We start from the raw sequence: 26,532 nt of genomic DNA on the forward strand, positions 1-26,532 counted from the left end.
ATTGCACTTACGTTAGGGCCCAGGACAGTTCCCCCGAAACGATAGCAATGAGGAATTTAAAGTTGCTGACCCTCTCCACCTCTGACTGCCGAATGAAGACCTCTGGTTTCATCCTCCTGAAGTTGATAATTATCTCCTTGGTCTCGCTGACATTGAGTGAGAGGTTGTTGTTCTGGCACCATTCCGCCAGATTTTCAATCCCCCTTCTATATGCCGATTTGTCATCACCTTTGATTCAGCCAACGACCGTGGTGTCGTCAGCAAATATAAATATGGCATTGGAGCTCTGCTTAGCCACACAGTGGTAAGTGCAAAGCGAGCAGAGCAGGGAGCTAAACACACTGCCTCGTGGTGCACCAGTGCTGTTGGAGACTGTGGAGATGTCTTTGCCAATCTGAACTGACAGGGTTCTGCAAGTGAGGAAACGGAGGATCCAATTGCACAGGGAGGTATTCAGGCCAATGTCTTGAGCCAGTAGTGTACCACAGGGGTCAGTGCTGTGGTACAACCTTGTTGCTTGTGAATTCAACTTACATGTTAATATAGAAGTTATGATGAGCAAATCTGTAAATTACAGGAAAGTCAGTGATTTATGGCAAGGAAGGCTGTCTAATTCTACAGTGGATGTAGGTCAGAAGGAAAGCTGGGCAGATTTGATGCATTTTGGGAAATTAAGTAGAGGTAGGACATATACAGTGATTGGTAGGACACTAGGGAATCTGGATGAGCAGAAGGAGCTTGTAGTATTAAGTTCATGATTCTGTGAAAGGAACAACACAGGTAGATAGGGTGGTGGTAGGCTGATAGCCGTATTCTGAGGTCAGGACATAGAATATAAATTTGGGACTTCATGTTGCATCTATAGATAATTCCTGTCTAGGCCGCATTGGGACATTGGGCGCGTTACAGGGTGCCACACACTGTAGGAAGGAACGCGACTGTGCAGAGGCGATTCCACCAAGATGCTGCCTGGATATTAGGACTTTAAATATGGGAAGGGACAGGATAGACTGGACTTGCTTTTCCTGGACTGAAGGAAGCTAAAGTCTGATCTGATCATTGTATATAAGATTGTAAGAGGCATAGATAGGGTAGATACTCAGAGTCCATTGGTAGGGGTATCAAAATCAAGCGGGCATAGGGTTAAAATGAGAGGAAGAAGATTTAAATGGGACCTGAGGGATAGGTTTTGTTATACAGAGAGTAGAACGTGCTGCCAGAGGAGGTGGTGGAACCAGATACAATCACTATGTTTGGGATGCATTTAGACATTCACTCAAATAGGGAAGGCAGAGAAAGATGGTCCTAATAGGGGGAAATGGGACTGGTATAGATGAACAAAATGGCTGACATGGACATGCGGACCGAGGGGCCTGTTTCTGTGCTGTACAACTAGACTATATAACTGGAATATCTCGGCACCTGAATGATTCTAGACCACAAGAAAGGCAACAGTCTCCCCAGCATATTTTCCAGTCCATAGCCATGCCTTATTGTTTCATGAAACCAGGCATGCTGATCATTTCAACAGGAATTCTGCAGATGCTGGAAATTCAAGCAACACACATCAAAGTTGCTGGTGAACGCAGCAATCCTGACGAAGGGTCTCGGCCTGAAACATCGACTGCACCTCTTCCTACAGATGCTGCCTGGCCTGCTGCGTTCACCAGCAACTTTGATGTGTGATGCTGATCATTTCAGCCAGTTTGCTAGAACTCAGTTATTGTTTGCAGATTAAAGGTTGCAATGCGCGTTGCCGCTGCAGCAAGGTCACCACGAGAGGGACGGGCAGAATCCATGTTGTAATTCAAGGTCACTTTTCATACTGACGATGAACTCATGGGCAAACCTACAGAGGCGGACATCAAGAGAGTCCCATTACATTGAGCAAAGGCCGGTCGTGGCTAGATCGGTTCATGATATAAAAAGAATGAGCTACCAGTGGAAGAGATAGGTACAATAACAGCATTTTAAAGACACTTAGGTAGATATATGGATAGGAGAGGGAATGGGCCAACCATGGTGAAATGGGACCAACTCAAGCAGACAACCTGAGTTGGCATGGACAATCTGGGCAACCTGGCATACAACTTTCCATGCATATTAAGATGAGGAACAGCCTTGGTGTTCATCTTCTACTCACTTTCTCTCCTGCCTTTGCCTTGCCAAGAATATAGTGACTTCTGAATTCATTAGAGCGAATGGGAATGTTGAAAACTTTTCTCTGGTACAACACTGCCAAAGTGTAGGGTTGGTTTCTGTTCCCCCTTGAACTGGGTCGCACTAGGAATGCACCATCCTTAGGTTTACAAAAAAATATGCGTTATTCATTACAAGATACACTCTTCTTTCATCAGCTGATTTCCACTGACTCAATTCCCTTTTGGTTAAAAAGAGCAAGGATGTAATGCTGAAGCTTTGTAAGGCATTGGTGAGACTGCACTTGGAGTATTGGGAGCAGATCTGGCCCCTTATCTAAGAAAAGGTGAGCTGGCATTGGAGAGAAGGAGGTTTGTGAGAATGTGCTTGGGAATGAAAGGATTAACATACGGGGAGCATTTGATGGATCTGGACCTGCACTTACTGGAGTTTGGAAGAATGGGGGGTGGTAGTGGAATCTCATTGAAACCTATCAAATATTGAATGGCCTAGAAACAGTGGACGTGGAGAGGATGTCACCTATGGTGGGGGAATCTAGGACCAGAGGCTACAGTTTCTTCTAAACTCCAGGATGTCCCTTTAGAACAGAGATGAGGAATTTCTTTAGCCTGAGTGTGGTAAATCTGTGGAATTCATTGCTGCAGATGGCCATGGAGGCCAAGTCATTGGGTATACTGAAGGCAGAGGGTGATTAGTAAGGACATCAAAGGTTATGAGAAGAAGGCAGGAGAATGAGGTTGAGAGGGATAATAAATCAGCCATGATTGGTGGAGAAACTCATTGGCTGAATGAATTAATTCTACTCCTATGTCTTATGGGCTTATGGAAAGTGCAAAAACCCACCAAACTTGAAAGAAGTATGCAAGATGATATGTCAGTACTGGAAAAGTGTACACGTTATGTAGTGGTTGTGAGAAGAAAGGCTATAGTTGCTCCCTCACCATTGTTGGATCTAAATCCTGGAACTCAATACCCAAACAAGAGAAAACCTGCAGATGCTGGAAATCTCAGCAACACACACAGAATGCTGGAGGAACTCAGCAGGCCAGGCAGCATCTATGGAAAAAAGTACAGTCGACGTTTTCGGGCCGAAACGTTGACTGTAATCAATACCCAACAACATTTTTGGAGCAATTTTCCCAATAATGACTGCTGCCTTTTGAGAAGGTGATTCACAGGCCAGTAAATATTGGCATTCCGTATATTGTGAATACATAATAAATATTTTATGGGTATATTGTCCTGAAGGTGATTTCAAGTGCTATTGTGATTCTACTATTCAAACCCCTCTGGTGAAACAAGAGAAAAGACAAAATGGCCTCAGAAGGCATGGTGAAAAGCTGCCAGAGTGTGTGTGTTTCTGCTGTGTTTGCTTGCTAAAGGACCATTGAGCTTAAGGAAGCAGAAGGAAGAATAAAGAGGAATACCAGAAAAATCTGCATGTGCACAACTATATTGCCAAGCAACATTAGGGTCAGAGTCAGTAACAAAATCTGGAGTCAAAGTGAGAAAGTCTGAGAGAAACAAACCAACATGAGAGCCAGTGAAGCCATTTTTTTTACAATACATGTTGAAAGAAGATTGACAGTATTGAAAATCCTGTTGTACAATTCATCAGAGCTCAAAAATATTTCCTGTCTTCACCAAGCGAGCTCAGCCAGCCAAGTGCAATTTTTGGAAGTGGAATGTCTTGAGCAGAAATGGGAGGTGAAGGAAATCTGACACCTACCTTGCCGTTTTCAAACAATGCAGCTTCTGCTGTCTTTCGATCACACTTGCTTGCAAACCAGGGTTTAGCTTGTAAACAGGCATTCTGTGGAGTATGATAAAAAGATATTTTTTTTATTTATTGCATCTGGTGGCGTAGCGGCATCAGCGTCGGACTTCGGGACAAAAGGTCCCAAGTTCGAATCCAGCCGGCTCCCCTACACGCTTTCCATCTGTGCTGGGTTACAGGCTGGTGATCTCTTTGGAAGCTCACCCGGCAGAAGGCAATGCCAAACCTTGCCTCGTACACAGATCCCCACTACGTCAGAGAGAGGCGTGGAGGGAAATTGTCCGCTAACCGGAGAAACTCCGGATGCGACGTGCCTTTCCTTTCCTATTGTATGATATTAGATTTTCTGTATCCACCCGACAAGCACAGTGAAAGAAAAGTAGTCACGGTGCAAGGGAGCGGAAGATCCGCCATCACTTCCTTAATGGCCCTGCTGCATCCTTGCTTTGTGAGGAAGAATTAAATCTAACCATCTTAATGAATCACATGAGCTGCAGTGCACAGCTCCTAACCAATACATGCATCAGGGATTCGGAAGATGGCACTGCTGATGGGGTTACCACTCAATATCTTAAACTGGAAAAGTTCAGATGGAGGGTAGTACTTTGAGGAATTTTGCTTCTAGAACCATGGGAAAGAAGAATGTAGACTATCTAATCACTGACCTGGTCTCTACAATGGTAAGATCTCAATAACTTGAAAGCAGCAGCTTTTTAATCTTACTTACAAGAATTGAATTGACTTCATTTCTTTATTTCTTACATCCTTCACATACATGAGGGGTAAAAATCTTTATGTTACGTCTCCATCTAACTGTGCAACGTGCAATCATAGTAATTCATAATAATTTATAATAAACAGAACAGCCAATGTAATATGAAGTACACTCAAATCAGCGTGAGTTAATCATTCTGATGGCCTGGTGGAAGAAGCTGTCCTGGAATCTATTGGTCCTGGCTTTTATGCTGTGGTATCGTTTCCCAGATGGTAGCAGCTGGAATAGATTGTGGTTGGAGTGACTCGGGTCCCCAATGATCCTACGGGCCCTTTTTTCACACCTGTCCTTGTAAATATCCTGAATCACGGGAAGTTCACAACTACAGATGCGCTGGGCTATCCCCACCACTCTCTGCAGAGTCCTGCGATTTAGGGAGGTACAGTTCCCATACCAGGCAGTGATGCAGCCAGTCAGGATGCTCTCAATTGTACCCCTGTAGAAAGTTCTTAGGATTTGGGGGCCCATACCAAACTTCCTCAGCCTTCTGAAGTGAAAGAGACACTGTTGTGCCTTTTTCACCACACAGCTGGTGTGCACAGACCACGTGAGGTCCTCGGGGATGTGGATGCTAAGGAACTTGAAGCTGTTCACCCTCTCAACCCCAGATCCATTGATGTCAATAGGGGTTAGCCTGTCTCCATTCCTCCTGTAGTCCACAACCAGCTCCTTTGTTTTTGCCACATTGAGGGAGAGGTTGTTTTCTTGGCACCACTGTGTCAGAGAGATGACTTCTTCCCTGTAGGCCACCTCGTTATTGTTTGAGATAAGGCCAATCAATGTAGTGTCATCAGCAAATTTAATTAGCAGGTTAGAGCTTCCCTCTGCTTTGATAGCCTTTGCCCTCCACTCTGTCCTGTCCCACCTGGAAAATGCCAGGCTGATGTTTATAGACCTTCGTAGCCCAGAAATTGGTGGGGAGGCTGTCCTGGCTGGACCTCAACACTTTCCTCTGCAGCTGGATCCTGGACTTCTTAACAGAAAGGCCACAGTCAGTCCATGTGGGCAGCAACGTCTCTAGTCTGTGAGCAGCCTCATCAACAACAATGATGAGTCAGAGTGCAGAGAGGAAGTGGAGCGGCTGGTGGACTGGTGTGAGAAGAACAACCTAAGCCTGTACATGGAGAACACCAAGGAACTTATTTGTGAGCTTCAGGAAAGTGCAGGCAAATCATCCTCCTCTGCATATACACGGCTCCTCCATAGAGAGAGTTGAGTGCACCAAATTCCTGGGAGTTCACATCACAGATGACCTCACCTGGTCCCTTAATATCACCTGCCTAAACAAGAAAGCACAGCAGCACCTCCACTTCCTAATGAAATTGAGGAAGGTGAGGCTCCCTCTACCTCATCTTAACTGCATTTTACTGGAGCACCATTGGGAGCATCCTGAAAAGTTGCATCTCCATCTGGTATGGGAGCAGTTGGGCATCAGACCATTTGTCCCTACAAAGGACCGTGAGAATGGCTGAGGAGATCATACAGACTCTGTACCATCCATCCACCAGGGACATTTATCAGCAGTGCTGCATACACAGGGCTCTTAGTATTATTGAGGATCCATCCACCCATTCACGTTCCTCTTTGACTTTCTATAATCACGATGCATAAAAACAAGAACAGTCAGGGTGGAAACAGTTTCTCCCCACAGGCCATTAGGCGTCTGAACTCCCTGTCGCATTGCATTCAAAGTGTCACTGGTTAATCTGTTCTGTACCTTACAATACTTTATTTAAGCACTTTAGTTTGCTTATTTATGTGTAATCCATCTGTAGATTTTATCCTTACTTTCGTAAGTTATTATGTGTTAAGTGTATTATCTGTACTGTAGTGCTTTACACCCTGCTTTGGAGAAATATTTCATATGATGGTATACATGTACAGTGGCATGCAAAAGTTTGGGTACCCCGGTCAAAATTTCTGTTACTGTGAATAGCTAAGCGAGTAAAAGATGAACTGATTTCCAAAAGGCATACAGTTAAAGATGACACATTTCTTTAATATTTTAAGCAAAAAAATTTTTTTATTTCCATCTTTTACGTTTTCAAAATAACAAAAAAGGAAAAGGGCCCGAAGCAAAAGTTCTATTCAAAAAGTTCAAAGGAATATCTAAACAAGCCTGATGCATTTTGGAAACAAGTCCTGTGGACCGATAAAGTTAAACTAGAACTTTTTGGCCGCAATGAGCAAAGGTATGTTTGGAGAAAAAAGGGTGCAGAATTTCATGAAAAGAACACCTCTCCAACTGTTAAGCACGGGGGTGGATCGATCATGCTTTGGGCTTGTGTTGCAGCCGGTGGCATGAGGAACTGGAAGAATGAATTCAATTAAATACCAGCAAATTCTGGAAGCAAACATCACACCGTCTGTAAAAAAGCCAAAGATGAAAAGAGAATTGCTTCTACAACAGGATAATGAACTTAAACAAAAACTCAAAATCCACAATGGACGACCTCAAGAGATGCAAGCTGAAGGTTTTGCCATGACCCTCACAGTCCCCCAACCTAAACATCATCGAGAATCTGTGGATAGACCTCAAAAGAGCAGTGCATGCAAGACGGCCCAAGAATCTCACAGAACTAGAAGCCTTTTGCAAGGAAGAATGGGCGAAAATCCCCCAAACAAGAATTGAAAGACCCTTAGCTGGCTACAAAAAGCGTTTACAAGCTGTGATACTTGCCAAAGGGGGTGTTACTAAGTACTGACTATGCAGGGTGCCCAAACTTTTGCTTCGGGCCCTTTTCCTTTTTTATTATTTTGAAACTGTAAAAGATGGAAATAAAAAAGTTTTCTTGCTTAAAATATTAAAGAAATGTGTCATCTTTAACTTTACGCCTTTTGGAAATCAGGTCATCTTTTACTCACTTAGTTATTCACAGAAACAGAAATTTTGACCAGGGGTGCCCAAACTTCTGCATGCCACTGTATATAGTTAAATGGAAGTAAACTTGACTTGACTTAATATTTTCAATGACATATTCAGGAAATGTGGTGTGTTCAGGTAAAGAAATGCAATATTCCCAAAGAAATCAAACATTGACTAAATTAGTAAGCTTATCCACAGTGTCTTATTATCTCATGTGCCTGTCCTCTTCCAGGCTTTTCACTCCTCTGGATGTGACTAACCCAATGCTTTCCAGCCACAGTCCCAGCTTCCACTCTATATAAACAAGTTTTTCTGCTGATATTCTAAATCATATCAAGGTATCACCAATTACCCTTGCCATTAGCTCTGTATATTTCTCATCCCTCTGTATATGTCATAGTCATAGTCATAGTCATACTTTATTGATCCCGAGGGAAATTGGCTTTCGTTACAGTTGCACCATAAATAATTAAATAGCAATAAAACCATAAATAATTAAATAGTAATATGCAAATTATGCCATGAAATGTCCAGGACCAGCCTATTGGCTCAGGGTGTCTGACCCTCCAAAGGAGGAGTTGCAAAGTTTGATGGCCACAGGCAGGAATGACTTCCTATGACGCTCTGTGCTGCATCTCGGTGGAATGAGTCTCTGGCTGAATGTACTCCTGTGCCCAACCAGTCCACTATGTAGTGGATGGGAGACATTGTCCAAGATGGCATGCAACTTAGACAGCATCCTCTTTTCAGACACCACCATCAGAGAGTCCAGTTCCATCCCCACAACATCACTGGCCTTACGAATGAGTTTGTTGATTCTGTTGGTGTCTGCTACCCTCAGCCTGCTGTCCCAGCACACAACAGCAAACATGATAGCACTGGCCATGACAGATTCGTAGAATATCCTCAGCATCGTCTGGCAGATGTTAAAGGACCTCAGTCTCCTCAGGAAATAGAGACGGCTCTGACCCTTCTTGTAGACAGCCTCAGTGTCCTTTGACCAGTCCAGTTTATTGTCAATTCGTATCCCCAGGTATTTGTAATCCTCCACCATATTATCCCACTATCTTTCTAAAAACTTTTCTCTCTCTCCCACTTTCTCCCACTCTCTCTCACTCCCTCTTCCTCTCTCCCTCTCTCTCTCCCCCTCTCTTTCCCTCCCTCTCTCTCTCTCTCTCTCTCTCTCTCTCCCTCTCCCTCCCACTCTCCCTCTCTCTCTCCCAGTCTCTCTCCCTCACATTCCCTCACCACCTCCCACTCTCTCTCCCTCTCTTGCCCTCTCCCTCCCTCTCCCACTGTTCCCCCTCTCTCTCCCCTGAACTGCACTGCAGCACACACAAGCCAAAATGTCTCAATTCTTCCTGACAATTTGTGATCAGGGCCTTACAACCGGACCGCAGAGAAGTAAATGACCGGGGGTCCACTGGACCAACACCCACCTCTCCACCAGAACCCTGCGAAGAAGATGCCATGCTGCCACTCGCGTTCCCTGGCAATAGAAGACACAACAGATGAAGAAGTATGACATGACAAATCTGCTGAAGTTTCTGTTCTAGGATGTTCACCACTTTTGACCCTCTATTCTTGTTCATCATTTCTTTATCCTCTATCAACCAGTTAGTGAAGTTAATAACAATTGGAAGAACTATGGAACCATCAAATACATGGTGGTAGCATGACGGTTAACGTGATACTATTACAGCTCGTGGCGTTCCGGAGTTCAAAGTTCAATTTCGTTGACGACAGTATTTTTCCCATTTAAGTTATTTTCCTGTCTGTGTTTGTGGGGGAGAGAGAGAGAAGTGGGGGAGTAAGGAGAGAAGTTTATTTAGAATTATTGCTGAAATTTGAAATAATTATATGGCGTTCTTCCCTGAGAGGTAACCACAGGAGATAGCAAACCTTCAACAAATGAACACATTTTGCAGTGAAATTCAAATAAGTTCCTTTGTCTATTTCTACTTATGTTGATTTGCCATCTTGCTAATTAGCCACCTTTTCTATATAATAGCTGTCACAGCATTACTGATGAAAATCTAACTACCTTCAGGATATATATATATATGTGTGTGTATATATATATATATATATATATATATAAAAGATGTATATGCAATATAAATGAATATTCTGTTTAGATTTATGAATGTTCTGTTTGGATTTGGGCCCATCTCTAAGGTATCTCATTATATAGATGCAAATATCCCAAAATCCAAAAATGTATGAAGTTCAAAACATTTTGCATCCGAGGTACTCAACCTGTAGTATCACTTCCAGTGAGACAGCAGTACGGTCACAGCAGCTTCTCCAGGTCCAACCAAGGGTATAATTGTTTGTCCTTTATGTTTTTTTGTGCAATCACAAGACACTGCTGGGTACTAAGAACATGAGCTACTGCAGTCTACACCAGCAAGCTGCTGGAGAGTGATGAAGCTAGACTTATTCCATACCACATTGTCTCCTGGACTTGGTACATACTGTTGTTGTGCAGAGGCAGTGCGTGGTCCAACAAACACTGCAAGTCATTGTCTTAGGCATTTTTATTGTGATCACAAGACTCTGTTGGACATTGATGATGGAGAGTACTGCGAGTTCGGTTCACCTGTTCATTGGAAAGACCGATGGTGGGGCAGTTGCATTTCCTCGGCTGTGGTACAGACCAGGCCTCCTTGCCGCAGTGGTGTCTGTTGCAGCCGTCCAGGAGAGGAGATGCTTGGACGCAGTGTAGGAGAGAGCAAAGTCCTCTGTGTGCACTGTGGAATCTGTACTGGGTTTGGGGCTGCCCTCCAGTGTTTGTTGGGCACATGGCCAAGTGGTTAAGGCATTCGTCTAGTGATCTGAAGGTCGCTAGTTCGAGCTTCAGCTGTGGCAGCGTGTTTGTGTCCTCGAGCAAGGCACTTAATCACACATTGCTCTAGTGTCTGTGCGAGGAGTGGCGCCCCACACAGACTTCCAATCTGCGCCTTGTAAGGCATGAAAAGCCCGATGCAGGCCTCTCATGGTCTGAGTCGACATTCCCTCCCTCCCCTCCAGCGTTCGCTCAGGGGAAGTCAAGCTGGCTCAGGACAACATTCCATCAACGTCAATCTACAGGCTACGTCACTCAGGGACTTTGGCTGTATTATTACTTTTTTGCGACTGCATGTTTTTCTGCTATTGTAACTATATGTGCTACTTGTGCTGTGTGCTGTTGGCACTGTGTTTTGCACTTTGGCCCCGGAGCAATCCTGTTTCATTTGGCTATACTCATGTGTATGGTTGACTGACAATTAAACTTGAATGTAACAGGCAGAAGGGGCTTTCAGTGTCTGAGTTAAACTCAAGTTTGCTAGTGAGAGGAAAAAGGCAAGTACATCCTTTCACAGCCAGTGCTCATTGTCTGCTCCTACACCTGTTTTTCAGATAGCTATCTAATGTCACTTACCCATGTAGCTTTCCTGCATTCTTGGGAAGGATCCACTGCAAATTAAAGCAGACGGCATTAGGGTTAACTGAGAACAATAAGTGCAGTAAGATGATGCACCACAAAAAAAAAGTGTTGGAACTACCCAGAAATCATGCAACATCTGTGGAAAGAGATGACATTTCAGGTCAAAACCCGTCAACTGCTGAAGTGAGAAAACAAGCCAGTTTTCATTGTGGAGAAGTGAGGTGGGTAGGTACATTAGTTTATTATTGTCATTACAGTAGAAAACTTTGTTTTGCATGACATTCTTACAGGTCATTTCATCACAACTGTGCGTTGAGGTGGTATAAGGGAAAACAGCAACAGTGTCTCCTGTTCTTGAATGACAACACAGTCATGATGTTCTGCAGAAGATGCAGGAATGGACAAGGATTGTCTATATTTGTTTACTGAGATACATTGTGGAATAGGCCCTTCTGACCCCTGAAATTGCCCCGCCCAGCGACCCCTGATTTAATCCTAGCCTAATCAGGGAACAATTTACAATGATCATTTAACGTATCAGCCGGTATGTCTTTGGACTGAAGGAGGAAATCGGAGCACCCAGAGAAAACCCACACAGTTACGGGGAGAGCGTACAAGCTCCTTACAGGCAGTGGCGACAATTGAATCTAGTTCGCTGGTACTGCAAAATGTTGTGCTAGCCACTACTCTGCCCTGCCACTCCTATTCAATCTCTCACAGCAGCAACCTGGGCACAATGGGATAAGAATGCAATGAAAAGCCCCCGTTTCCATCAATAGATCTCCAATAATGCACACCGCTACTTGTCCCCTGATCAATACTATCATAGAGCACTACAGCACAGAAAAGGCCATTCAGCCCATCTAGTGCGTGTCAAATTGCCTAGTCCCATTGACCAGCAGCAGGACTATAGCCTTAGACATCCCTCCCATCCATATACTTATGCAAGCTTCTCTGTAATGTTGGAATCGAACCCACATCCACCACTTAATTCCATCTGGGCATCTGGGCCAAGATACTAGATGAACTGCTAATGACTAATGGATCCATCAACTGGTCTGTAAACCTCCATCAGTCCCCACGTTGCCATGGCTGCTTCAACAACAGGTTTGCTTTCCCAACTAGTGAGATAAATAGAGAACAGATTTCTCCAGAATCAAGCCAGGATGCAGTCACTCACCTCTGAACGAATGGAGTTGGCACAAGTAGACCAAATCTAGTTTGACCCTGTGAAATTCCCATTGTAGGTGTCCTTCGAACTTCTGTATACAAAGAATGTAATGTCTTGTACAGTAAGAGACTTGTATTTATAGGATAGACTTAACAAGATCAGACTTCTCTCTTATACTGTTGAGAGGATCACTGACATGACACTGCACACACAGCTCAACACTCCCATTACAGCAGGGGAAAGGAAAGCGCTTTTTGATTGAACTATTACTTAGGCTTCCCACAGATCTTGAGATTGTCACATTGGAAATTTTTGTTACGCATTGAGTATTGTGCATTTAGATACACAAGCTAGCTTGTGGTATTCCTAGGCACAAAGGTTATGGTAACTGTTATTGTTTGCTAGTGAATATTCTATAATCGTTGAATGAATTTTGGGAGTTAGATGCTTTAAAATTAATTTGATCTACCCTGCACATCTTTAACAGACAGTACTCTGATGACAAGAATTAAAACATATAAAAAGTGTTAGCAATTGATCGGTTGTAGATGGAAAGAATATGGTGTTGTGAGATTGGGAATAAAAGAGAAATGCAATATATACCTTCTGAAGGTAAGGCAAGTTTCCCGGGAATCTGGAAAAAAAAACTTACATTCTAAGTTTTGCTTTTAAAAAGGTAACTATGATTTAATTTAAAAATTATCCCTCCTTTTTTTTGTTTTGCATTTATACTTTATTGTCGCCAAACAATTGATACTAGAACGTACAATCATCACAGCGATATTTGATTTTGCACTTCCCACTCCCTGGATTACAAATCGATAGTAAATATTAAAAATTTAAATTATAAATCATAAATAGAAAATAGAAAAATGGAAAGTAAGGTAGTGCAAAAAAAAACGAGAGGCAGGTCCGGATATTTGGAGGGTACGGCCCAGATCCGGGTCAGGATCCGTTCAGCAGTCTTATCACAGTTGGAAAGAAGCTGTTCCCAAATCTGGCCGTACGAGTCTTCAAGCTCCTGAGCCTTCTCCTGGAGGGAAGAGGGACGAAAAGTGTGTTGGCTGGGTGGTTCCTGTCCTTTTGCATTTAAATCCTTTACTTCCAGCTTCTTTCGGTAAGACTTACAGTTTTTTTTATGTGTAAAAATATTATAGCTCAGGTAGTAGGCAATATACATTCTTTTTATAAATACAGCTCTGTGGTGATAAAAGTTCTTTTCTATATATCGTAAGGTTGGCTTGCAGTTGGGTAGTGAGAGGGTGGGGTGGTAACTAATTTTATACGATTCTACTATGGGTGCTTTTCCTTAACTGTTATGAACTGTACATTTGATATGTTTGCTTTGCGCTGTATAAACCTCTTTTTTTTTACTGTTTTTTGTTGTTGCATTGTAGAAACTTATAAAAAAATTAACTAATTATTTTTAAAAATCTATGTTTGCAGCAAGAAGATTGATTTATTATTATTCACATTAAAAGTACGTACCCCAGCAAACAATAGCAGTGACTACGGTCAGGAGCAATCTTGTTAGTATTGTCCCAACCAGTCTTATCCTGATACGTTGTGATTGAATGGAAAATTCCCAGATTCCTTTCTTGATATGAGTGGAGTCAGGCAAGGCAGCAAATCTATTTCTTCACATTCTTTAGTTAGGTCAGGAATAAAACTACAGCTGTCTGCTACACTTTGTACTAAGACAGTTATGGTCATATATCCCACAGACACTCAGTGTTCAGGGCTCAGAAATGAGGATGAACCATGTATAAGGTAAAGGCACCTGTGGATTCAAGCACCAGGGAACTTAAAGGGAATAAAACTGGAAAGTTGAAATTTTCTCATATGATTTTTAAAAAACTATTTAACACTCTTTTAACACAGGAAGTGTGAAATAGGTAAGTAAGAAAATGTTGCTAGACTTTGGGAAGAATTCAATTGAAAGCAAAAAACCTGCAGATGCTGGAAACCTGAGCAACACACACAAAATGCTGGAGGAACTCAGCAGGCCAGGCAGCATCTAGGAAAAGAGTACAGTCGACATTTCAGGCCAAAACCCTTCGGCAGAGCTCTTTAGAACGTTTTTACACTCAGCTAATCAGGCAACGTCTGTGGAAAGAGGAAGTTTCAGGATGAAAAACCTTTGTTGGAAGTAAGAAAAAGAGGAATTAGTTTGAAGGTACTAGCAGGTGGTAAAGAGCTGATCTTCCCCGGGGAGACCTCCCCTGTGTGCAGTTTTGAACTGCAGACCTAAAGGTGCATATTCAGATTGCCATTCTCAGAAAGGGGAATTGAATAAAATCAGTTTATATTTACAGGAGGTTAGAAGACTGAGAGATAATCTCACAAATTCTGAATCTAGATACCCAAGAGACTGCAGATATCAGAATCTGGAGCAAGAAGTGACCTGCTGGAGGAGCCCAGCAACCTGTCCTGATGCAGGGTTTCGGCCCAAAACACCAACTATTTCTCTCCTCTCACAGACGCTGCTCGACCTGCTGAGTTCCTCCAGCAGATTGGAGGCGCCATGGTAGCTAGCGGTTAGCGCGGCTCGTCGGAGATCGGAGCTCATTTCCGAAGCCGCCTGTAAGGAGAGTGTAAGCCTACGTCCTTCCCATGAACGTGTGGGTTTCCTCCACATGCCCAGTTTCCTCCCACATTCCAGTGACATTCCAGTTGATAGGTCATTGTAAATTGTCCTGTGATTAGTCTAGGGTCAAATAGGTGGGTTGCTGGGCTCGTTTGGCCGGAAAGGCCTGCACTCTAAAATAAAAAGGTATTTTGTTGCTCTGAGAAGGATTGATCGGGTCTGTGCTGAGAGGCTGACTGACTCATGACACTGGAAACCCAGTGGCTGTTTCGGAATAAGGGAACACCCATTAGGACTGAATGAGGAGGATTTCTTTCCAGTCAGAGAGTTGTGAGGCTTTGAAACTTTTGAACTCCCGTGAGAGTGGATTCGCATTCACTGAGTGTATAGGATGTATAAGACATTGAGAGGCGTTGATCGTGTGGATAGCCAGAGGCTTTTTCCCAGGGCTCAAATAGCTAGCGTGAGGGGACATAGTTTTAAGGTGCTTGGAAGTAGGTACAAGGGGGATGTCAGAGGTAAGTTTTGCACACAGAGAGTGGTGGGTGCGTGGAATGCACTGCCAGTGGTGGCGGTGGTGGAAGCAGGTACAATAGGGTCTTTTAAGAGACTCTTAGATAGGGACATGGAGCTTAGAAAAATAGAGGGCTATGCAGCAGGGAAGTTCTAGGCAGTTTCTAGAGTAGGTTATGTGGTCGGTACAACATTGTGGGCCGAAGGGCCTGTAATGTGCCGTAGATGTCTATGTTCTATGGTCTATAAGTGTGTTCGGGGAGAAGTGAAGAAAATGAAGGAGTGAGGACACTGTGGCAGTGGATCAGTCAAGATACGAAATAGAGGAGTATGTTTATGCGGAAGAGTGACATACTCTTGCTTTTATTCTGGTCTTTACCATCTGCAGGCTTGGACTGAATACAGCACACGGCATAGAAATGATATATAGGAATTCTGAAGGAAAAGCAGGGAATGCTGTAGCTACAGAACCAGATCCACTGGATCTAACAGGGAGATGTTGTGAATACTTTGGGAAGACCCTCTATTGTTTTACCTAGTGTATCGTAAGACAATAAGGCCACAAGATATAGGAGCGGATTTAGGCCATTTGGCCATCGAGTCTGCTCCACCATTTCATCATGGCTGATCGATCTTCTATCTCAGCCCCAATCTCCTGCCTTCTCCCCGTATCCCTTCGTGCCTTGACTAAACAAGAATTTATCAACCTCTTTCTTAACTATTTCCAATGACTTCTGATTCACCACTCTCTGGCTAAAGAAGTTCTTCCTCATGGCCATTCTAAAAGGACTCCCCTCTATTCTGAGGCTGTGTCCTCTGGTCTTAGACTCTCCCACCATAGGAAACATCCTCTCCACAACCACTCTTTCAAGACATTTCAACATTTGATAGGTTTCAATGAGGTCACCCCTCGTTCTTCTGAATTCCGGTGAGTACAGGCCCAGAGCCATGAAGTGCTCTTCATATGACAAGCCTTTCAATCCCAGAATCATTTTTGTAAACCTCCTTTGAACCCTCTCAAGTGCCAGCCCGTCCTTTCTTAGATAAGGAGCCGAAATCTGCTCACAATACTCCAAATGAGGCCTCACCAGTGCCTTATAAAGTTTCAACATTACATCCTTGCTTTTATATTCTAGTCTTGTTGAAATGAATGCTAACATTGCATTTGCCTTCCTCACCGCTGATTCAAACTGCAAATTAACCTTTAGGGAATCCTGCACAAGGACTCCCAAGTCCCTTTTCACCTCAGACTTTTGAATTTTCTCTCATTTAGAAAATAATCCAGGCTTTTATTTCTCCTACCTAAATGCATGACCATACACTTCCCAACACTGTATTCCATCTGCCACTTTGTTGCCCATTCTCTGTCTAAGTCCTTCTGCAGCTTCTCTACTTACTCAAAACTACCTGCCCCTCCATTTATCTTTGTATCATCTGCAAATTTGGCCACAAAGCCATCAACTCTGTCATCCAAATCATTGACATATAACTAAAAAGAATCAGCCCCATCAGAGACCCATGTGGAACACCACTAGTCATCGGCAGCCAACCAGAAAAGGCTCCCTTTAATCCCATTCTTTGTCTCCTGCCAATCAGCCACTGCTTTATCCATACTAGAATCTTTCCTGTAATACCATGGTTTCACAATTTGTTAAGCAGCCTCATGTGTGGCACCTTGTCAAAGGCCTTCTGAAAATCCAAGTACACAACAACAACAACAACCTTTGTCTATCCTGCTTGTTATTTCTTGAAAGAATTCCAAAGATTTGTCAGCCAAGATTTTCCCTTAAGGAAACCCATGCAAACTATGGCATATTTTATCATGTGCCCCCAAGTACCCCAAAACCACATCCTTAATAATTAACTCTTACACCTTCCCAACCACTGAGGTCAGACTAACTGGCCTATAATTTCCTTTCTTCTGCCTGTCTCTTTTCTTGAAGAGTGGAGTGACATTTGCAATTTTCCACCCATTACGACCTCTCCAGTATCATTTTCCAGTGGTCTGATATATACTCTTGCCTCTCTTTTACACTTCATATATCTGAAGAAACTTTCAGTATCCTCTTTAATATTATTGGCTCACCTACCTTCATACTCCATCTTTTCCTTGTCTTTATGACTTTTTTAGTTGCCTTCTGTTAGTTTTGAAAAGCTTCACAGTCCTCTGACTTCCCACTAATTTTTGCCCTATTACATGTCTTCTCTGAGGCTGAACCTCTCATCACAGCGCTAAGCAGTATTGCACCCATATTGTACTGTCTCAGTACTTTTATATTTGTGTGCTGTAGCACTTACTTTTTATTCGCAGTTATTTTGTAAATAACATTATTCTTTGCATTTCTGGTCAGATGCTAACTGCATTTCATTGGCTTTGTATCTGCACTCGGCACAATGACAATAAAGTTGAATCTAATCCAATCTAATTTCTCTCACTTTGGCATTGGCTTTGACTTCTCTTGTCAGCCACAGTTGTGTAATCCTGCCTTTAGAATACTTCTTCATCTTTGTACAGTATATATCAAAAGCTTTCTGAATTGCTCCCAGAAATTCCAGCCATTGCTGCTAGTGTTCCTCCCCATTAATTTTGTCCTGTCTCATTCCTCTGTGATTCCCCTTACTCCACCAGCATCAAGTTATCCTCTTTTCCTTTTAGATCTTCTTTGCAGTTTTCCAATTTTTCTAGCTGGTATGGAAGATACAGTATGTGTCATAAATGGCATGTGCATCGTCGTGGACATAACCTGTTCCATCACAGGCACAGACCTTCCCCACTTTTAGCAGCATCTGCAAGAGCTGCTACCTCAAGGAGACAGGTGCTCTCCTCTTGCTTTTACCTTCAGGCTGGAGGTGCCTAATGGTGTGGCCTGAGCCCCACACCACCAGGTTCAGTACCAGCTACATGTGCACAGCCATCGGATTGTTGAACTGACCTGCAAAACCTTAACCTCGCCTCAGCAGTGGAACACTAGGAACCACCTCTTGCACTACTCATCTCTGACTGCTTCCTTTTTTTTTGCAGTCTTTTATTTCTCTCTTGTATAATTCAGTATAATTTATGTATAAAGGGTTGTCTATACCTACACACACGTGATGCTGCTGCAAGCATGTCTTTTATTGTAGTTGTATCTCACCATCCTTATGCACATGGTAATGCTGGACCATTTCCCCAGCAACGGAAAAGAGACTAGAAGCAGCTGAATTATGGTTCTACAGGAGAATGTTAAAAATACCATGGACCACACACACATCAAATGAAGAAGCTCTCAGAAGAGCCCAAGCAGTCCGATCACTCATACCGACAATAAGAGAAAGACAACTCAGATTCCTAGGACACATCATGCGGAAAGATGAACTAGAGAAACTCATACTCTCTGGAAAGATTGAGGGGAGCAAACCTAGGGGAAAACCTTGGCTTATGTACACCAAAAGCATAGCCAGGTGGCTGCACATCGAGGAAATGGAAGTCATGAAAAAAACGAAGGATAGATATATATGGAAAACCATGGTCACCAAAGTCTGCATCAGATATGGTACCTAGACAGACAGAGTAAATTTGACTTGACCTTATCCATCAGCAAGGTAACTGCTGTTTCCAATGTTAACATCAAAATTTCAACAAAAGTCTTAATTCATCACTTAGATGCAACTTTACTCTTGAGGTCATGGGCTGTCGTTACATTTCGCTGTAACCTGAGCTACGTTCTTCATTCAGTTGTTTTTTGCATACTCACTGATTTTCCGACAGGAACGGCAGGAGTTCCCCTGAAAGATAATACAGTTTTATTAATTCACGACCTAATGCTCTAGGAGAAACACAATCCTTGGAAAGCAAAGGGAGAGGGACAGAGGGATACTTCAATCCAATATGATCACAAGAATCCTGAGAAAATGTCCAGGGTCATGCTAAAGAAGAGAGTGCAGGAAGGCATAGGGTGTGGGGGGGGGAGGGAGGGTTGTGGCAAATGTGGTGAGAGAGGACCTCACAGAACTGCCATTGGACAGAGGAGTAAAGGCAGGCATGTCTTGAACCAAAGGAGATTAGCTTCACTTACACTGGAGGTAAAATTCCTCCCCGTGGAGGAGTTGTCAGTGATCTGGGACCATATATAGGTTTACTTCCTTTCCCTGCGAGAAAGAAAGAAGAGCTGAAATGTAGACTATGTGAAGGACAAAACAGAGTTTTTCAGTCAGCACAGACAGGAAGAGTTGTTACTCTGCCACTCACTAATATAGTGCATTGAATTTACCAATCCACCTGATTTTTCTTCCCACTGGTGCTGTACCTTTCTGCTTCCCCAAAACCCTTTAACATTAGAGTTCCAAAGTCTAGGTAGGAGACATTGGTGGAGATTTACCGTAGGGGCTGGGGCCTGCCTTGTCATTCCACTTTAGCCTCCAATATTGGCCACTGCCTTTCTATTTAACCACAGGAGTGGCAGCATCACAATCGAACCCAACTCTCACCAAGAAATAGGTGGACCCAGTGAGCATGGTGGCAGGAAAGACCACTCAAAGATAAGATGAAGGAACATGTGCTTGGAGGCAGAGGATGTGAGCGGGGGTGCTATGTGAGTGCTTTCCATCTGCATTTGCCAAAGAGAAGCACATGTAGGATGGTGAGATCGGTGCTAATATGCTAGAGCTTTTTGAGATAAAGGAGGAGGCAGTGTTGGGTTTCCTAAAGTACCCAGGGCCAGGTTATTGAGAGAGGCAAGAGATGAGGTTGCTGAGGCATTGATCATATCTTCTCTAGTCACAGGCAAAATCCCAGAGGACTAGTGAGCAGCTAATGTTGTTCTGTTGTTCAAGAAAGGGAATAGAGATAATTATAAGATTATTAGGCCATTCGGCCATTGAGTCTGTTCCAACATTCCATCGTGGCTGATTTATTATCCCACTTGGCCGTGTTCTCCTGCCTTCTCCCCTTAACCTTTGACACCCTGATTAATCAAAAACTTACTAACCTCCGCTTTAAGTATACTCAAATCCTGGAAACTATAGACCAGCGAATCTTATGTCAGTGCTGGGGAAGCTACTGGGGAGGGGGGTTTGCGGGGTTAGGATTTATGAATATTTGGAAAGCCATATCCTAATTAGAGGCAGTCAGCATGGCTTTGTGAGGGGCATAGTACCTTGATTGAGTCTTTCAAGGAGGTGATGAACATAATTGATGAAGGTAGAAGTCTGGATGTTATCAACATGTATTTCAAGTGAGGCATTTGTCAAGGTCCTTCATGGTAGGCTCATCCAAAAAGTTAAGGTGCATGTTATCTATATTAACTTGGCTATTTGGATTCAGAATTGGCTTAGCCATTGAAAGTAGAAGGTCGTGGGACTTATTCTGGTTGGAGGTCTGCGACTGGTGTTGTTCCACAGTGATCGGTGCTGGGACCTCTGCTGTTAGATATTAAAATGACCTGGATGAAAATGTAGATAAGCGTGTTGATAAAAATGCAGATGGCACAAACATTGGTGGGGTAGAGTGGAATATAGATGAGCTGCAGATATGAGAGGAGAACTGGCAGATGAAGTTTAAATCTGGCCAAGAATGAGGTGTTGCATTTTGGGTGATCAAATGTAAAAGGGCCAGTACACTGTTAATGGCAGGACCCTTAATGCTGCTGCTGTACAGAGGGACCTTGGAGTTCAGGTCCAGAACTCCCTGTACATGCCTGCACAGGTTGACTGAGTGGTAAAGAAGGCATGCAACATACTCATCTTTATTAGTTGAGGAACTGAGTTCAAGCGTCAGGAAGTTGTGTTGCAGCTTTACAAAACTCTGAATAGGCCACATCTGGAGTACAGGTATTGCATTAAATTCTCGTCACTCCATTAGGAGGATGTGGGGGCGTTGTAAAGGATGTAGGAGCGATTTACCAGGATGCTGCCTGGATAAGATGGTGCTATAAGCGATTGGTTGGACAAACCTCATTTGTTTTCTCAGGAGCTGTGGAGGCTAAAGGAAGACCTGATGAGGTTAATAAGATTATAAAAGGCATAAACAATACAGCCAGTATTGTTTTCTCCAGGGTGAAAATGTCTAACACTAGATAGCATGAACTTAAGTGAGAGGTGTGAGCTCAATGGAGATGTGAGGGGCAAGTCTTTCTGAACAGAGTGGTGGGTGCCTGGAATGCACTGCCAGGGATAGAGGTGGAGGCCAATGTAAAAGAGGCATTTAGGAGTCTCTGAGTAGAATGTGCAGAGAATGGAGGAAACCTGTAGATGCTGGAAATTCAAGCACCACACACAAGAAGTGCTGGTGAACACAGCAGGCCAGGCAGCATCTATAGGAAGAGGTACAGTCGATGTTTCGGGCCAAGACCCTTCGTCCTGAATCTTCCTACAGATGCTGCCTGGCCTGCTGCATTCACCAACATTTTTTGTGTGTATCACAGGGTAAAGGGCCAGTTTTTGCGCTGTGCTGTTCTATGTCCTACAGTGATTAGAAATAGCTTTAATCATTCAGTCCCTGCTCAAATTCCATAGTGGAAAATATGGCACCTGGGAACAATTCTGGATTCAGGAGTCAACAGAAAGTCTAAGAGACAGGACTAGTACAGAGAGGCTCCAAAGCAAGGACGAGAAGACGGGTCTGAGAGTGATAGTTAAGATAAAGCAGAGGGCAGGGCTGAGGCTGCCAGAGGAGGCTTGGAGGAAGCCAGTGGGGACAATGTTAATCAAGGAGGTAGAGGGGCCATTGCATAGAGGAGTCAGAACATGAGCAGATGGGACGGTCGATGGAGTTGGACCTGAGCCTTGGGGTGAGGTCACAGGATGCTGAGAGGCTGGGGAAGTGCCTTACAGGGTTTCAAGGTGATGGAGTGGAGGGGATGGGGAGGCAACAATCTAGAACTTATGTCTCACCTCGCCTGGAGTATGCTACAGTTGGAAAGGGTCATTCTGGCTCACCTGCGATCATCACTCCTGGGGCGACCTAGCCTAGTTTTGCCCTTGATGCTCCAAATGGAAAACTGCATGGGGAATTACATCATTCTATGCATGATCACATCGCTTGTACCACGGGTGTGTCACCCCACAAGTGTCCGATTGTAGTCCCATTTTGCCCCAGCTAAAATCCATTGCAGTCACATTATGAAGTGGAAGTTCTAAGCACTTATTCTAATGTAAATTCACACATGCACATTTTCCTTCCTGTGCTCTTCCCCCACCCCGATTGTCTCCTGTCTGGGGTCAGTCGCACGAACCTCAGAGCCTTAGTCCCAACCGGAAAGCGCTTGGTCCCTTGGGAGATACTGTATGCAACCAACTATTTTTATAGAGTGCATCAATGATTGTTATTCCAATCTTTGACATTAATAAGACGATCAACAGTCAGCAGGATGTGAAATTTCTAATGGAGAACGGGTTGAAAGTGAGAACAGATAAAAAAGAGATGGGTGAATGGCAGGAATATTATGGGAGGGGGAGAGATAGAGAGCGTGGCAGATGCAGGCTTGATTGCAACATTTAAGAGACATTTGGATAGGTACGTGGATGAGAGGGGTATGAAGGGGTCTGGTCCAGGTGCAGGTCAATGGGACTAAGCAGAATAACAGCTGGGAATGGACTAGATGGGCTGAAGGGCCTGTTTCTGTGCTATCATGCTGTATGACTCTAAAGAGGAGACAATTTGAAAGGGTGATGTGACTTGAAGCCCAGTTGTGTAAGAAAACGGCGTGCACAAGTGGAATGAAATGGACTTACCTTCTATGTTGTCAAACTCCAGATACTCAGCACTGTCAGCGTCCTGTGCAAAAGCAGAGCGCACTGTAACCGATAAGCTCAAACGCACCGCTCGGCCATCACGTCAAACTACAGGAAATATTGTGTACCTCTGTGGGAATGGGCATCGGAGGCCGGGTTTGGCTTGGTGGAGGAGGCACTGGTGTGGAACCTTGAAAGACGTCGTTCATCACAGGATCAGAGAACAGAGAATGTTAGATGTACTGGTTGTAATTCCCTGAGCAGGTACTGTACATACTGGGAAAACTAGATACATCCCTCATCCCCGCAGCAAACTCCGGCCTTTGGGCACCACCTTCATCCTTCTCTTTGGCAACAGGCGGATGCTGAACCAGGCTGTCCAGAGACCGTGTGTCATATTTGGCCCCAGGATGAGCTTACCCATGCTTTAACTAAGATACTGTTCTTATTTCAGCAACCTTGCAGAATCTGATTTATTATCACTGACTTAGATGGCGTCCAATTTGTTGTTTTGCTGCACCATAAGAGCAGAATGAGGCCATCTGGTCCATCGAGTCTTCTCCTCCATTCCATCATGGCTGATTTATTTTCCCTCTCAGCCCCTCTCCCCGTAACCTTTGACATCCTGACTAGTCAAGAACCTAAAACCTCCGCTTTAAATATACCCAGCAACTTGGCCTCCACAGCCGTCTGTGGCAATGAAATCCAACCCTCTGGCTAAAGAAATTCCTCCTCACCTCCGCTCAAAGGGGATGTCCCTCTGTTCTGAGGCTGTGTCCTCTGGTCTTAGACTCCCCCACTATAGGAAACATCCTCTCCACGTCCACTCTATCTAGGCCTTTCAATATTCAGTACCTTCCGATGAGATCCTCCCTCATTCTTCTAAACTCCAGTGAATATAGAGCCAGCAAACGCTCCTCACATGTTAACCCTTTCATTCGCATGAACCTCCTCCAGACGCTCTCCAATGCCAGCACATCTTTTCTTAGAAATGGGGCCCAAAGCTGCTCACAGTGCCGCAAGTGCAACCTGACCAAGGCCTTATAAGGCCCCAGCTTTACATCCTTACACCAGGACCGTGTGAAAACATAAAATTGTTAGAAATTAAAGAAATAAATAGTGCAAAAAATAGGAATAACAAGGTAGTGTTCATATGTTTATGAACATTTCACTAATCTGATGGTGGGTGGGAAGAAGCTGTTGTTAGGTCCTGTCCCATCTCAGAATTCGTTCTACCAATGTACCCACCACTTATATCAGACAACACACATCAAAGTTGCTGGTGAACGCAGCAGGCCAGGCAGCATCTCTAGGAAGCGGTGCAGTCGATGTTTCAGGCCGAGACCCTTAGTCCTGACGAAGCATCCTCTTCCTAGAGATGCTGCCTGGCCTGCTGAGTTCACCAGCAACTTTGATGTGTGTTGCTTGAATTTCCAGCATCTGCAGAATTCCTGTTGTTTACTTATATCAGACTACTGGCCTGTAGTTTCCTGCTTGTTTTTCCTACTTTTCTTACCACATTAACCACTCTTCAAAACGTCACCTGTGGCCAGAGATGGAGGAAAAATCTCTGCAAGGGTCTCTGCAATTTTTTCTCTAGCTTCTCACAAGGTCTGAGAATGCACCAGGTCAGGCCAGAATCAGAATCAGGTTTACTATCACCGGCATGTGACATGAAATTTGTTAACTTTGCAGCAGCAGCTCAGTGCAATACATAATATAGCAGAGATTTTAAAAAATAATAAATAAAATAAATAAAGATAATAATAAATAAACAAGTAAATCAATTATGTATATTGAATAGATTTTTAAAAATGTGCAAAAACAGAAATACTGTATATTAAAAAAACAGTGAGATAGTATCCAAAGATTCAATGTCCATTTAGGAAATGGATGGCAAAGGGGAAGAAGCTGTTCCTGAATCGCTGAGTGTGTGCCTTCAGGCTTCTGTACCTCTTACTGATGGTAACAGTGAGAAAAGGGCATGCCCTGGGGCTGTGAGTCCTTAATAATGGACACTGCCTTTCTGAGACATCACTGCCTGAAGATGTCCTGGGTACTTTGGAGGCTAGTACCCAAGATGGAGCTGACTAGATTCACAACCTTCTGCAGCTTCTTTTGGTCCTGTGCAGTAGCCCCTCCATACCAGACAGTGATGCAGTCTGTCAGAATGCTCTCCACAGTACAACTATAGAAGTTTTTGAGTGTATTTGTTGACATGCCAAATCTCTTCGAACTCCTAATGAAGTATAGCTGCTGTCTTGCCTTCTTTATAACTACATAGATATGTTGGGACCAGGTTAGATCCTCAGAGACCTTGACACCCAGGAACTTGAAACTGCTCACTCTCTCCACTTCTGATCCCTCTCTGAGGATTAGTATGCGTTCCTTCATCTTACCCTTCCTGAAGTCCATAATCAGCTCTTTCATCTTACTGACGTTGAGTGCCAGGTTGTTGCTATGGCACCACTCCACTAGTTGGCATATCTCACTCCTGTATGCTCCCTCGTCACCGTCTGAGATTCTACCGACAATGGTTGTATCGTCAGCAAATTTATAGATGGTATTTGAGCTATGCCTAGCCACACAGTCATGTGTATACAGAGAGTAGAGCAGTGGGCTAAGCACACACCCCTGAGATGCACCAGTGTTAATTGTCAACAACGAGGATATGTTATCACCAATCCACACAGATTGTGGTCTTCCGGTTAGGAAGTCGAGGATCCAATTGCAGAGGGAGGTACAGAGGCCCAGGTTCTGCAACTTCTCAATCAGGATTGTGGGAATGATGGTATTAAATGCTGAGCTATAGTCAATGAACAGCATCCTGACGTAGGTGTTTTTGTTGTCCGGGTGGTCTAAAGCTGTCTGGAGAGCCATTGAGATTGTGTCTGCCGTTGATCTATTGTGCCAATAGGCAAATTGCAATGGGTCCAGGTCCTTGCTGAGGCAGGAGTTCAGTCTAGTCACGACCAACCTCTCAAAGAGTTTCATCACTGTTGACGTGAGTGCTACCAGGCGTTAGTCATTAAGTCAGCTCACTTTATTATTCTTAGGTACTGGTATAATTGTTGCCTTTTTGAAGCAAGTGAGAACTTCCACCCATTGTAGTGAGAGGTTGAAAATGTCCTTGAATACTCCTGCTAGTTGGTTGGCACAGCTTTTCAGAGCCTTACCAGGTACTCCATTGGGACCTTCCACCTTGCGAGGGTTCACTCTCTTTAAAGACAGCCTAACGTCAGCCTCTGAGACGGAGATCACAGGGTCATCAGGTGCAGCAGGGATCTTCACAGCTGTAGTTGCTTTCTGTCTTTCAAAGCATGCATAGAAAGCATTGAGCTCATCTGGTAGTGAAGCATCACTGCCATTCATGCTATTGGGTTTTACTTTGTACAGGTAATGTCTTGCAGACCCTGCCAGAGTTACCGTGCATCCAATGTCTCCTCCAACCTCGTTCAAAATTGTCTCTTCACTCTTGAAATAGCCCTCCGCAAATCATACCTAGTTTTCTGATACAGGCTTGGATCGCCAGACTTGAATGCC

The 26,532-nt window shown here is 43.8% G+C and overlaps 1 protein-coding gene across 1 annotated transcript in view; it reads right to left on the minus strand.

The window, feature by feature from the left end:
* Positions 1 to 26,532, minus strand: part of LOC140201776 (SH2 domain-containing protein 6-like) — a 59,102-nt gene that overhangs the window by 1,894 nt on the left and 30,676 nt on the right. The window contains exons 5-14 of the mRNA XM_072266423.1: positions 23,118 to 23,179; positions 22,990 to 23,032; positions 19,335 to 19,407; positions 19,014 to 19,044; positions 12,783 to 12,813; positions 12,189 to 12,270; positions 11,003 to 11,037; positions 9,018 to 9,067; positions 3,890 to 3,973; positions 2,144 to 2,299 (exon numbers count right to left, since the gene is read on the minus strand). Coding sequence (XP_072122524.1) covers positions 2,144 to 2,299; positions 3,890 to 3,973; positions 9,018 to 9,067; positions 11,003 to 11,037; positions 12,189 to 12,270; positions 12,783 to 12,813; positions 19,014 to 19,044; positions 19,335 to 19,407; positions 22,990 to 23,032; positions 23,118 to 23,179 — 647 coding nt within the window. The remainder of the gene's footprint in view (positions 1 to 2,143; positions 2,300 to 3,889; positions 3,974 to 9,017; positions 9,068 to 11,002; positions 11,038 to 12,188; positions 12,271 to 12,782; positions 12,814 to 19,013; positions 19,045 to 19,334; positions 19,408 to 22,989; positions 23,033 to 23,117; positions 23,180 to 26,532) is intronic.

Source organism: Mobula birostris, chromosome 8, assembly GCF_030028105.1.
Source record: "Mobula birostris isolate sMobBir1 chromosome 8, sMobBir1.hap1, whole genome shotgun sequence".
In the NCBI taxonomy this organism is placed as follows: Eukaryota; Metazoa; Chordata; class Chondrichthyes; order Myliobatiformes; family Myliobatidae; genus Mobula; species Mobula birostris.